Consider the following 14,193-nt stretch of genomic DNA (forward strand, 5'->3'; position numbering starts at 1 on the left):
AAGAGGAAAGTGAAGCACAAACTGTAGTGAAGCAAGAGGAAAGTGAATCTAAAGAGGAGTTAACTGTAGATCTTAGTGGAACTAGTGAAAACCAAGCTGATAAAGAAATATTTAAAGAAGATGAGAAACAGTTAGAGCTCACAAAGCCCCATGGTGATGTATTTGCTCCTGAGGATGATGCAAATAATTGTCTTGCACAGAAAGCTGAGATGGATGAAAATATTAGTGAGCGAGTTAGCTTGGAGGCTCAAGCAGAGGAAGGACTAGAAGATGATGGTGACGCATTTGACTTTGATGAAGAATCAAAACAGGTACTCGAAACTGATGAAAAATCTGATGGAGAGAAAGCTGATACACAGAATGGAGAGGATGATGGAGCAAATGGTGTGGTCAAAAAAACTGTTCAAGCAAGTGAAGGTGGAAAAAGAACAGGTGAAACAGAAACCGAAGTCCCCTTGACTGAAGATGACAGCTTACAGCATAAGAAAGGAGATGAGTCTGGAGAAGCAGGGCACTTGCAAGGGGAAGCATCATCGCTGAAAACTGATGAGAAGGCTGATGTGTTGGAAGGTGAAAGTAAAGGATCAGATTCTAATGAAGTGGAAAAAATACCAGATGTTTCAGAACAGGATTTGGAAAGTGCTTACAGTAACAGGGAGGAAAGCAAAGAGGATTTGCAAGGTGGTAGAAGGGCTAAGGGTAAATCTAGAGATGAGTGTACAATATCCTAAGTTAAAAATCTCAGGCTACATGAGATACATGCCATTTGATCAGTCTCAGTACAGAAGCATGCACTTTGCACAACAAATCAGGCCTTAGGAATACTCTTAAGGTGTGTTTTTTTTTCCTTAGAGGTAACTCTCATCATAATACACTGCCAGGTCATATACGTGGTAATGATGCAACTCTTAAGTTATTCACTGACGTACCTAGCCACAAAAAATCATGCATGGGTTTGGTTTTGCTGTGTCTCAGGTTAAATGTTACCAAAAGAGCAAGCTTCACAAATGAGCTATGTAGTCTATCTTGCAATTAAAGTACTTTTAGTGTGGATAACTGCTACTGAGGAACTTTTATATGAAATTCCTACTTTCTAGCTTACTATAATGATAGGTTATCTGAATGTACTTCCATGTGCATTAGATCGACAGTATGTTAACGCCTTGTCATGAAGGAACTCAGTAGGTCAGCAACACTGAGATCTAATGTTGAAACTTGTTGCTGAATGATTAAAGCCTAGGAACCAATTCTTTGTTGCTGTGGAACAAGATGATGTCATTCCACTTTTTGTATCTTTCCAGTACGGACGTATTCCAAAGTATCAATCACTGTGAATCCGCCTAGTCTAAACACTTCAGAGGAACAATACACATTTTGAAGGAAGTACAGCATGCAGGTTGCTAAAAGGAACAAATATATACATGTTTACGTCATCTAGGCACTTTGCACCACAATAGGCCTTTTACACCATGTCTCACATGGTTTTTTCCTGAGCACGTATCAGTACACACTGTAACGTGTGCTTAGGTTTGCTATCCAGTACTGTCTAGCTATGAATATTACTAAATACCTATTTTTCCAAGAAGGTTTTTGTTTAAAATCGCATTCCTTACTGCATTATATATATATATATATATATATATTCCAAAACATTTTACTGAAAGAATGTTTTTTTCTCTGAAAAATTATTTCCTCCTCTTTTTCTGGAGAGAAAATAACTTTGGATGTCTTAGTCCTTACTGGGTGTTAGACCAAAGACTGTTGTTGTTTTCTATACTAGCCCCCGAGCCTTTTTGAAAAGCTGGAGTACTTTGAATTGTTGGCTTGAATTAGGCATTTCGACTCACTGCTATATTTCGTGCATCTTTTATAGTGCTTGGGAGGAACAGCATGTTTTGCATAAGTGGTGTTAAGCAGTGAACATCCAAAGGGAATGCAAACTGATCAGTCGGGAGGGGGGCTGTAGAAGGTTCTGTCTGTGTTGATGTTACAAAGTTGATGGATTGCAAACAGACTGCAAAATTTCAAGATGTATATCAAAATGTACTGAGCTGTATATAATTGAAATAAACATATTTTCTACTTTAAATTGCCTGTCCAGAGCACTGTTTATAAACCTGCATAAATATTTTTTTAAATCCGAATCATTTCACAAACACCATTTCTACAGCTTTCTTAAATGTATTGCATTGTGCTGCATAGATAGTAGAGCTGTCCCGTTAGGAACAGGCAGCCTTGGGGTTTGAGGTCAGTGAATGCGATGGCACCCATAGCAGCACACCTGTGACAGAACTATAAACCTTTAACTCCTTTCATATGACTTCTTTCCAACTTAAAACAGCTTCAGTATGGGTTCTGTAAGTATTAGCAGTTGTTTTTATTAAGGATTTACACTAATGCTAATCTTAAAAAGTCACAAACCTTTAAAACATCTCTCCTTGCCATGTAGTAGTGTTTAAATGAAGATTTTTCCCTTGCCACGTTCAACTGTGATACATGGTTTAATGTTGAAAGTATTTAAAGGTATTTATATTTAAATGTTAAGTACAGTTAAATATATAACTAAATGCTCTTGCCAGGCGTCACCTAAACTTGTGGATGGATATACGGTCAACTTTCAGTTAAATTAGGCATGTGCCAGCATTTCCAATATTTTTCAGGAGTTAGAAACACAACAGGAGTGCTTCTAGATGGTTGAAGGGCAGGTAATGGTGACCTATTTTTAACTATTTTTTTCCAGTTCAAGGAAGAAAAAAAAAAGCATAAGAAAAGTCCTTTTTTAAAGGCAAGTCACAGAAAGAAACAATGACAACTCTAGTCTTAACTGTCTGTGTGCTTGCTTTTATCCCACAGTAACTTGCCAAATCTCAGTGAAACTACAGTAGGAAGAAGAACATGGGCAGGCGATGAACAGCTTATGTACTATAAGTCCTCCCTTGAATGTTAGCTGCTTGGTGCCAGTGTTGGCAGCCGGTTCCTGACTTCTGGAATTGGACAAATACCACGGAGAAGGAGGTGGTCCTGGTGTTCCTTAGCTCTGCAGTTTCTTCTTCAATATATGCACATCATGGAAGAGGGGGAGGTCTCTCTGGTAATAATGTTAGAGAAAAAAGGAACTGCAAGATGATGTGTTTGGAGTATAAATCAAATATTATATGCGAGTTAGCTTTGGACAAAATATATTGCATTAGAGAGAGGGGGAGGGGACAGTGTCTCAGGAGGAAATCAAATGTAAAGTTAATGTAAAGCCTTGTAAAGTTACGTAATTGAAAACCATTTTTCATGTTTTCCCTGCAATAGACTTTCAAAGACAGCAAAATAACATTCAAACTTTTAAGGGAGTTTACAACAATGAAACCAAGAAATCATGAGATGAACTAAAACCAGGAATCTGATTCTGCAATGTTACCCATTTTGTCTTGAGCAGAGGCAGCCAGCTCATGGAGTACTGCAGTGAACACAGGGGCACTTTTTTTTTTTTTTAATGACCCAAGATAAGTTGATGGATCCAGAGAAGCAATATTGTCACACCTTCTGTTGGCTTCCTCCAGCTCCCTCGAGTTGTTGGTGTGTTTCCCTGGGACACAGCCCTCACTGCTTGCCTTCCCACGCTCCACAGACACATTATCCTTTCCAGTTGCATCGACATTAATTATTTGTTGGACCATGCAAACCATTAAAGTTTAAAATACCAGCTTCCCATGCCACAATTCCCTCAAAATAGGAAGACACATCAAGTGTCTGTGGGTTATTAGGGGATGTTAGGTCAATTTTGCCACTGAAGCAGCACCGTAGTTAGCAATACTTCGAGTCAACTGCATTACCCAAGTAATGAGAGTGCTCACGTGCCTTAAACTGGCATGCACAATAGCAGAAGACACTGATAGCCACAGCTGCCACCACCCTGTCTGTCTAGTTCACTTCCCTGGGTGAATGGCATTGTCCCCAGCTCCTGGGGCAGTGCTCTGTTAAGCTCTTTTGTGTATGTAAGCCATGAACTGGTGCACTGAGTAGGTTGGAAATCATCTTACCAACGTTAAATCTCACTGAGATGAACTTCAGAGTATTCATTCGTGTAATATTTTGTATTTGAAATATGGATAATGGCTGTTTTATGTGGGAGTTGTAATTAGCTGCTTCACGTGCTAATTCAGGACATTGCTCTTTTCCATACATAGCTCTAGAAGCCTTCAGATCCTTGATTTGCTGGAAAAAATGTCATTTAAAAGCAAATATAAAGCTTTATGAAAAGATCTATTAAAGCTGAAGTAAGTTTTATGTATTGGTGTGTGGTTGTAGGATACGTGAAGCTAAAGATCTTTATCTACACATGCAGAAAGCTTTTCTACATAAGCAGCAATTTTAGCAAACTAATATTTTCTGTGATCTTGTAAATCCTGCTGCCAGCATGTCATCTTGTCCTAGTGTGGTACAGATGCACATCACGAGAGAAGAGAGAAGTGATGGTGAGACCCAATTTGAAGGTTCACCCCAAAATGCTAACACTCGTTTTGCAGGGAAAGAGGCTGGGGGAAGATGATATGCTTCCTTACTGGGCAGTGGAGGTGTCCTTTTATTAGGCGGACATATTTCACCCCACAACAGTGGCTGTGGTACTAAAAGTATTTCAACTGTGTGCATGACTAACTTCCTTTTAGGATTGAGGTGGATTGTTTGGCCCCTTTGGAGTCTGCGAGTTTGGGCTAGCTTTATAGTGGCCTAGAGATTTGCTTCTGCACCAGTCCTTTTTCTCTTTCCTAATCCTATGTAACTTAATTTCTTGATCTCTGCTGACCTGCAACACCCAATTCTATCTTCATCCTGAATATCTATGACTTTCCTTTTACTGTTTGCCCTCCTTGCTTTCTTCATTGGACTTCATTTTTCCCCCTTCATTTTTTTTTACAGAATTTCTGTCTTCAGCTTCCCATATAAGTATATGAAACTGTTTTATTCTTTTAAAGGATATTTTTCTCTTATTAGTTTACAAAAACATGAATGTGTTTTCCTCCCACATCAATGCTCAGGTGTAACAGTGCTGGGCATGTTAGAAATAGTTAATAAAAAAGATAGGTTCAAAATGAAGGCGTAGAACTGCTGAACTGGGATGTCACTTTACGGTCTGTATTTGAGTACTGCATCAGAAGCCAAGGTAAAGGTTTTATTCCATGCTCTAGAATGACTGCTGGTACGTGGGAACTTCGATACACAGGAGAGAAATGACTTGCCACGAATTACTAGGTAATGGACTGCTCCCATCTGCCAAATAGATGGGGTTTCATTTGAAAACTTCAGTTTTCCCCATGGCTTGGTTGATACGGACTGTTTATTCTCTTCATTTAATGTGTTAACAAGAAAAAAAAAAGGGTGAACCGCAAGACTTTGACCTGTTAGGGATTTAACAATGAACGAGGATAACAGCATGTTGTATTTTAAAATGATTTTCAAAGCCTTTCAAAAATATTTGTCTGTCAACATGAAAATCCAGTGAGTTTACCTGGTAAAAGCCCAGCATTCTTCTGTCTGTGACCTATAAATTGCTTTCCTTGAGTTTACAAAAGACTTTTTTTCCTATGAGTGATCTTTGGATTTTAACAATTTAATAACTAACAGGCAAGACCTTAGATGTGGAGTTGAGCTCTGCACAGCCCCTGGCTTGGTTCTGAGCAGTTACTGCTTGCTGGCAAGGGAGGTAAACCAAATAAAACCACAGTAAACACACGTGTCAAAGCTGTGGAGTAAGACCTGTCTGAGGTCAATATACCCCCTTCTAATAAACACATTTGAAGGCTATGTTCCAGTGTACTTCTGTTGAGGTAACTGAACAAACTAAGGTTGTTAATGAATGAGGTAAAGTTATTTTAGTGATCTGAAAAATTGTGAGTAAAGATTTGTTGCATACAGTTCTTGCTAAAATGCTTTCACATTTTGCATTAATAGGAAAGAAGAAACAAGGGTTTTGGTTACTTGTCTCAATTTCTTTTTGCCAGTTGTCTCATTCTGTACTGTGTACTTTATTAATCAACGCCCCACACATCTGTGTGCTGATCTGTAGCACTTGCAGGTTCAAGTCTAACGCCACAACAGTTAGTCCGGATTGCCCATTGCCTTCTTGATGTTTGAATGAGAGGATTTACTCTGAAGGATAAAAGAGAAAATGTTTTACCAGACTGCTGTGTTTGAAATAAAAATAATGTCATGGTCATAATGCTGGAGATAACACAATGTCATTGTCATGCTGTTTAGTAAAAGATCTGGGGATTTTAAGTGTTGAGAATGTGCTGTGATTACAGGTGTTTACTGTATTTTTATGATGTTGAATTGTAAAGATCTGTGAGATTTTGTGTTGCAGTTGTGTTTGACCCTAGAGTTCTTGCATGCTAACCTAACGTAGAAGATTAGCCTCTTTGCATGCAGCTGGGTGCTGCTACTGCCGTGACAAGCATGCTCTGTGAGAATGACATAACCTCCCCTGGCTGCAGCCCCTTCCCAGTCCTGTCTGTGGCCTCATTTCCTGTGGTACGTGCATAACTACTTTCATCATTAGTTTCACTAACCTTAATGGTTCGTTGTCGTGTCAGATACGCTCTGAAACGCGTGGCTCACTTAAATCAGCACTGAACTTCCAGTTTTCTCTTTCAGACAGGCTGAGGAAACTCATTGATGAACGGGAATCCTTACTAGACCAGGTAATCTCACATAAACTGAGATGCTGTGCATTAACTATAAATGTATGATAAAAACAGTAAAGATTCGGAAAACCAAAATGCCCCTGATACAGATTATAGAACATATACACCATTGTCTTTCAGGATGTGTGCTGTGTTCTTGCTGAGGGCTTTATGCTTCCCCGAGTCTTTTCTCCTGTGCATTAACTCAGGGCATGAAATAGATGACCCATGGGGCCTGTTTCATGTGGCTAACCAGACACATTTGGCGCTCAGAGTATTCCAGATTTCCGTCTGTAGCCACCTAAATCTCCTTCGTGACTATTTCTGAAAAAATACTTTGGATTAGGTGAGGCCAAGGGAAAAACATATATGATCCAGAAATGATAGAAGCAAACTTTACTTCCAAGAGTTAGCCTTCCTAATAGCTGGATCTGTGGGTAGTGACCAATTTGGAAAGAATGCTAGAGGAATTGCAGGGGATGGGTAAATAGCAATTAAAGTAATTATTGCTGATACCACGATATAGCGGATATAATCCTTATTCAAAACATTTTAGCTGATCAGTTTCTCTGCAGGATGATCTGTACTTTCATTTATGGACTGTATCCTTGGCCTTGGGGTTTCCTGCACAATCCATCACAGTTTGGGGTTTTTAAGAATGCTTTATATGAATGTGCCAATAGAACCTTTATGGCTTTTTTAATAAAACATTCTTCCTCTTATTATTCTTGGTCCTGAATTTATGCATAAGTAGTGATACTTAAACTATGGTGTTATTTGCCAAAAGAATTTCCAGGAAATTTTGTACCAAAAGATTTTTTGGAATTTAGTTTTTTAAAAGTTTCATAACACTTCATTGAATTTGAGTCCTGAGCCACAATTTTACCATACTTGTTTTCAGAACTATTTTGTGTCTTTCAGGTTAAAAAATTAAAGGGTCAACTGGAAGAAAAGCAAAAGAATGGCAAGATGGAGAGTGCACAACCAGAAGATGAAGTTCTGGAAAATGGGACAGATGTGCACATGATTGACCTCCAAAGTGAGCCGCATTTTGGTTTTAAGAGAACTTTTGTGTCCTGCATGTGAATGAGAGAATGTGTCTGTACAATGAACACGTAGCTCTAAACATGTAAACATGAGCCTTCGGTTCTAAGGGAGCTTCAAACTGGGAGCCAGCCATGCACCTCTGCTAGAGGTGAGGGAATTATTATCCTTTGAACAAGAGCACAACTGAAAATCTCCCATATGTTACCCAGGAGAGCTGGGCATAAGTTCCCTGTCACACCTGGTTAATTCTGCTTTCAGAGTGGCCAGAAAGTGATCAGATGAGATTGGGGATAGCTCCTACCTGCTAGGCACTGAGTGGGTTTAGCTGCCAGCTCTGATGCAGAAGGAAACCAAAGGCAGAGAGCTACAGTCCTGCTGCCCTGAGTAGATTTATGTAGCGTGGAAATCTTACGACAGACTTGTCGAGATTTGTTCTGACATCTCTTATAAATCTGCAATTCTTTTAGGAGATGCCAACAGACAGATCAGTGATCTCAAATTTAAACTAGCAAAGTCTGAGCAAGAGATAACGGCATTGGAGCAGAATGTAAGTTCCTGGTTTGTTCTGTTTGTTTACTCTTGGTGAGAATGCAAAGAGTGTATTGTATTCTATGAAAAAGGAAGTCTTGGTTAATGTGACTTCCCTTAAAATAAAAAGCAGGATTGTTGCAGCATCAAGGCTGTTGAAGTCAAGTCATGAAGTCTAGAATGCTTGCATTGATCTATAGGGAAAAGTGAATATACTATTCATCTTCACCAAATGAAAAACTCTCAAAGACAAACGTCTACTTAAAGCATTTTAAGAACTCTGCAGAATACTTTCTTGTGCCTAGCTACTGCATTTTTTACATGGCTCCTGGTGTATGATGTAGTAGTATACATGGATTTTGTAGAAGACTGCTCAATTGTGACTGTTCTTGACCAGAGTATGTCATCAATATTCTTGCTGACATAAATAGCTATACTTAGTAAATGGGCTCTATTTTCTGTTGCTGAAAGTGTATTAAATATGGTTACGTATAAGAGGTCTGGAGGTACTTACCATGGCCAGGCTTTGATGTATTTTTCTTCAAAATACCCCTGCCTTCTATTAATTAAAATCTAGCAACTCTCTCTGGGTATTGCTTAACTGTAACTTCACTCTAAGAGTAAAGCTTCAAAGTAACTCCTTTTGTACAGTTGTTTAATTCAAAAGATTTGCTTTTCCCTTAGGTAATACGATTGGAAGGTCAGGTAGCCCGATACAAAACTGCTGCTGAAAATGCTGAAAGAGTAGAAGATGAACTGAAAGCAGAGAAACGCAAACTACAGCGAGAGGTACACTGTAAATGTAAACTGTCATAAACTAGCAGTCAGTCTGTGCTGCAGAAGGGGAGACTTGTTTCTGCAGTGTGTTTTAGAGCAAGAACTACTTGTCTCGAATAAACATCTACTTTTTTTTTCTTTTTTTCGTCATTTGGTATAAGTGTTTAACCAAACTTCTAGCACTCAAACTGGAGTAACGGTCACAACTGTGGACTCCCACTGCCACTTCAGCATTTGCTCCTGAACTGACCTGTAATGCCTCACTTTGTACCAGAGTTGGTTCTCTGGAGCAAACTCAGGTGCTTCTTGTGCAATTTGAATCTGGAAGCAGCCTTCAGATGCTCAGCTTTGCTTGTTACTGTACTGTGAAGTGTTCACTTGGTTCCCCACTCATCAAGCTGAAGAATTCCTACTTATTTGGTGTCCTTGTTGCACCCAGAAGCTCTTTACTTTGGGTGTTATAAACTCCAAGTTTGTAATTAGAAATCACTGATCTTCTAAGGAGATGTGGTTCAGAGTGACTTTGACCATAGTTCTTTTACCAAACTTCATGTTCTCAAAGTTACTGCAACCAGCTTTAAATATATATACATATATATTATCAGCTTCTTTCACACCTGCCTCCTGAGGTGTCTTTTTTCAGGATGGCTCTCTCTGCTGTTACTAAATTCCTCCTGCTGTGCTGCCTATAATAAGTGGTCTTTTGCAGAACTTACCCTTCTTGCTTGTTGTCTTGCTTATCAGATACGATAACTCTCATCTTAAGACAGTGGGGCAGATGCTGCCCATCTTGAACATTTAGAAAGCTGGCAGCACTCACAAATATACATTATAAGTATCTGTTGTATAAACATCAGAAGTCACAAGGAAACATTGACCAGGGAGTGGTGTTTATAGTGATCAGATTCATTTGAGATGAGATAAGGATACTACATTCTGGTCCCTGTTCCAATTGGATGAGGTGGGATGGTTCATTTTAATATCTAAGGATTGTTCAGATATTCTGGATTAAGTGGTCTTTAAATTAGAGCTTGGAATTCTTGTTCCTTCCTGGTGAGTACCTAGTAGCTATGTAAAAGGCTTCTTTCTCCTGGGCTAATGAGTCTTGAAGTCTCTTCCACAAAGTGCAATGGCTTCAGTCAAAAATGAGCCACCTTAAACAGTTTTTAGTCTGCTCCTTAGGATACTGTCCTGGGGGGCAGCAGGTTGCCCAAGGCTAGAAGGGTACCAAACGCTGCAATGCTGTTTTCTCTCCTGGCTCTAGACCAGGATGCTTTTGCTACACCTCTTTATGCTCCTTCCTTCTATATAATAAATAATCCTTGTTGTTTCTCACGGTCAGTCTTCCTTACTGTCAAGTCACAAATCAAGGCAAACCTTAAAACCTGTTTTGTGGAGTCGTTGGCACCTTTATCAGAGTGGTGGCTTTTGCAGACTGTCTGCAGTCCACCTCCCTCTACCTACCCCTGTCCCTTGATAGATTTTGCAGAAAAGAAAGGCACCTAGGCAGTGGCTGTAATTCTGGGAAAAAGAAACATAAAAGCCAGGCGCTGAGACAGGTGTCTGTGACCCAACACATCTCTGAGTATCCATGCCTCCGAAGCCAAGGCAAAGTCCAAGCCATATGTTCAACATTCTGTAAATAGCTTGGATTCTTGGCACTGTGCTTAGAAAATATCTGTGTGGCCTTCAAAACAACAGCACAGGCAGTTAATAGCATTCACTGTTAACTCTGCTAGTAGGAATTTTCAGCTGCTTCATATCTTGTAAGGAAGCTCTAGCAGTATTGTCAGTTAGTGGGTTATCTACAAACCTTGCTTTATTTTTGGAAAGAAAAAGCAGTGCAAAAGTTACATTCTTTTCTGCTTCTTTCCTCTAGCTTCGTTCCGCTCTGGATAAAACTGAAGAGCTCGAGGTCAGCAATGGCCATCTAGTAAAACGCTTGGAGAAGATGAAAGCCAACCGGAGTGCTTTATTGTCACAGCAATGACTGACGCCTTTCAACGGAAACGACTACTTGACAGAATCAGAACAACACTGCAGATGCTTCTGTCTCTCGCTGTCTGGGATGCTTTGCGTCATGCCTTCTGACATCAGACAACCGCAACACTTGCTACGTGCCACCCAGTCGTGGTTCTCTCTACGCAGATTCAAACCTACTGCACTATTTGCATAGGAGTAGCTGATCCAAATGGCTGTGCCTGCGGGGGCCCTTCTACATACTACTTTGGGTACGCTTGGCATACGGTATCCATATACCACATAAGAAGCACATTGGGGCGCCGTGTTAAGTTCTCCATCCAGAAGGCACAGCAGCCGTTTATTGCCATTTAAAATGGCATTCAAAGAAAAAAAAAAAAAAAAAAATTTAGCTGGACTGGAATTTTGTGTCTTGATGAAAACTTTAAAAAAAAAAACAACACTAAGTTTTAGACTTTCTCATGACAATATCTGTAATTTAGTGACTACGGTAGAGTTATTCATAGTAGGCTTTTTCATTTACAAATCACTGTGGAACCACAAGCCATTACAAAGCAAAACTCCTTCAGTGGAAACCATGGAAGAAGATGGTCTTGGAAGCAAAAGTGACCTTAAATGACTTTGCCAATAAAACAAAGGTGTTTGGAGGGATTTTTGCACCAGTTGAATCGTAAGACTATTTTATTTCAGGGTAAATAGGCAATAGCTTCATTGGATTTCAAATCTTATTTGTATTATTTAATCCCTGCTCTTTGAATTGAAGTAAAATACTTCTAAAGGATGTAAAGTTGCATTAATAAACCAGCATAAGGCCATGTTTTAAGAAATGGTGGGCTTTGCACTTACATCACTTCGGTGCATTTGTCAAATCAAGTGTCACTTGCTTAAACAAAATACATACTGGGTTTTTTACATCAGAAACTGTCTACTGGTCCATGAACTGCTAGGAAACTATGCCACTACCAAATGCAAGTCTCATCTTAAAAAAGTAACTGATAAGTAAAGAAGCACTTTAGAAAATATAACTGCATATGTTTTTTCTACAAATGCAGAAATAGCGAATTATTTCCTTCTGAAGTTACTGTAAAGGTTTTCCACTTTTCATGAAAAAATAATAAACTGCCTGCAACATTTTAATTGGTTATACACAACTAGCACTACAGCTCTGTTTATTGGAAATGATTCTGAATGTACTACTCAAAGGAGAACAGCAGTTACCTGAGGATGAAGTCTGTCCCTTTCAGCCCTAACCGAAAGCTCACAAGTAACGCAGGTGACTGATCCCTTCGCAATCTGCTCCCAGCATAGAGCAGATTCCTGGCAAACAGGAGCAACCTTCTGTTGATACGGTTCTGTTAAGCCAAATCCAGACCCCAGGAGACCATTTCTTCCTAACTTGGACTTTCTGGGTCCAGATCTTTTCCTAGCCTCTTCCTCACAGACTAGAGGTTGGAGTATAAACCGCTGCTATTTTCAACATCAGGGGATTGCTGGCATCTTCTTAGAGCACCTTCGCAAATTACATAAACCAAAACCAGTATCTGAATGTGTTTCTGTGGTTTGGCTAGAAAATAACACCTTCTTCTTCACCTTTTCTGGGTGGGCCCTGAAATTTATTAATGAAGTACTGAAAATAATGTTCCAGGAGGAAGAAGGTTTTTTGTGCCCCTGGGGAAATAAGTATGTCTTTGTTGATCAAGTGGGGTAGAACGTGGGGATTAAAGGAATCTTAAACTTCAACTCCAGCTAGGACTTTGATTTTTTTTTTCCTTTTTTTTTTTTTTGAGGGGAACATTCAGGTGCAGAGCCATGTTTCTTGTGTAATACCTCAAAATCGCTGTGGATACCAATTTACAACTTTCTGTGGTTGACTCATGTAATTTCTGGTGTACAAAGCCTCTGGGGCCTAAAAAATGAATTAAGTTTTTATTTTTTCTGAATGCAAATAAACATTCTAAATACAACATCATACTAACCGATGATGAGGAGTGCGATTGCCACCGGTCATCTTTTTGGTTGTGGTAGTGGTGAAAACTTCCCTGGCACAATTCAGGAGAAACGAACTAGCAACAAAATGTTGGTCCAAAAGGCTGAAAGTAATACTTTGCTCATCAAGAAGTGATGTGTTTATTAAGTAGATTGCATCTTGCACCCCATAAACATTAACCTCATGACAAATCAGATGTGTATTTCAACCTGGTTATGCTCTTAGTAGAAATATTTGTGTGTGATGAAGTAGCTGAATGTGGAAGCCGCATTTTTCCCCCTAACTTTCAGTATGACTTAGCTTTAGAATAAGGGAAGAAGTACCGGTAGGTTTAATGAAACTGGTTTATGTTTTCCTGTGAAGAATGTACAACAACAGGGCTTTGAATGGTAATAATAGCACATGCCCCAGTCCTTTTAATTGAGCTCCAAACAGGAGAGCCTCTGTGCCCAGCCTGCTGACTCGAAGCAGAGCCAAGCGGTGGCAGCCTGGCGAGGAACGGCTCCGGGGAGAACCAGGATGAGCTTTCCTATAAATTGTATTTAAAACTGCTATCCTTTTGTTTTTGTTTTTAAATGTTCAATAATTTTATTGTTTGCCAATGGAATGTTACCCGAAATGTTTGTTGGTTTGTTTGTTTGAAAACAAATCTGCCAGGAGATGGGAGCGTGGATTAGGAAATTCATCAGCAGAATTTGCCAATAAAAATGTCACTTTTCGGGTACTTTTATGGAGTGGTCTGTTATCATAATGTTACTGGTAAAAGTTCCCTTGGAAAATACAGGCTTTTTGGACAATACTGGTAAAACAGGCTCATCATGCTGCTTAATACACTATTGCACACACAAAACTGAGCAACACACTTCCCAGTTGTTCACTGTCTAAAGGCAGGGGCCTGCGTGGTATGAGGCACTGCTGCAAAACCTACCTCCGAAATATTAACATTTATAACAGCTGGGTGCCCTTGGGGGGTAAGGGTGGGGGATTTTCTTTTGAAGGTAATTGAGATTTGGGGACAGATAGTTGGAGGCCTCAAAACATTTTTACTGGTTTTTGAGTATGTTTGAAGATCAGACCTTGAAAAAGCATCTCACCAGAAGGAAACCCGAATGGTGTTACTATTGGGACTTATTCTAGGTTGAAGTATTTATGGTAAATATCAGGGTTGGATTTGGGGTTGGTGGTGGGTTTTAGGCAGCTAAG

At 39.6% G+C, this 14,193-nt stretch overlaps 1 protein-coding gene across 7 annotated transcripts in view; it reads left to right on the plus strand.

The window, feature by feature from the left end:
* Positions 1-13,714, plus strand: part of LRRFIP1 (LRR binding FLII interacting protein 1) — a 103,540-nt gene extending 89,826 nt beyond the window's left edge. For 4 of the 7 annotated variants that reach the window (XM_035331718.1, XM_035331717.1, XM_035331721.1 and 1 more), the window contains 5 exons: positions 6,643-6,689; positions 7,593-7,710; positions 8,186-8,265; positions 8,931-9,035; positions 10,903-13,714. In XM_035331718.1, the coding sequence (XP_035187609.1) occupies positions 6,643-6,689; positions 7,593-7,710; positions 8,186-8,265; positions 8,931-9,035; positions 10,903-11,013 (461 nt within the window). In that variant the 3' untranslated portion in view covers positions 11,014-13,714. Of the gene's footprint in view, positions 2,090-6,642; positions 6,690-7,592; positions 7,711-8,185; positions 8,266-8,930; positions 9,036-10,902 lie in introns of those variants that run through there. The other 3 variants (XM_035331714.1, XM_035331715.1, XM_035331716.1) reach the window with 3 other exon arrangements.
* The last annotated feature ends 479 nt before the right edge of the window (positions 13,715-14,193 follow it).

Source organism: Oxyura jamaicensis, chromosome 7 (genome assembly GCF_011077185.1).
Source record: "Oxyura jamaicensis isolate SHBP4307 breed ruddy duck chromosome 7, BPBGC_Ojam_1.0, whole genome shotgun sequence".
Lineage (NCBI taxonomy): Eukaryota > Metazoa > Chordata > Aves > Anseriformes > Anatidae > Oxyura > Oxyura jamaicensis.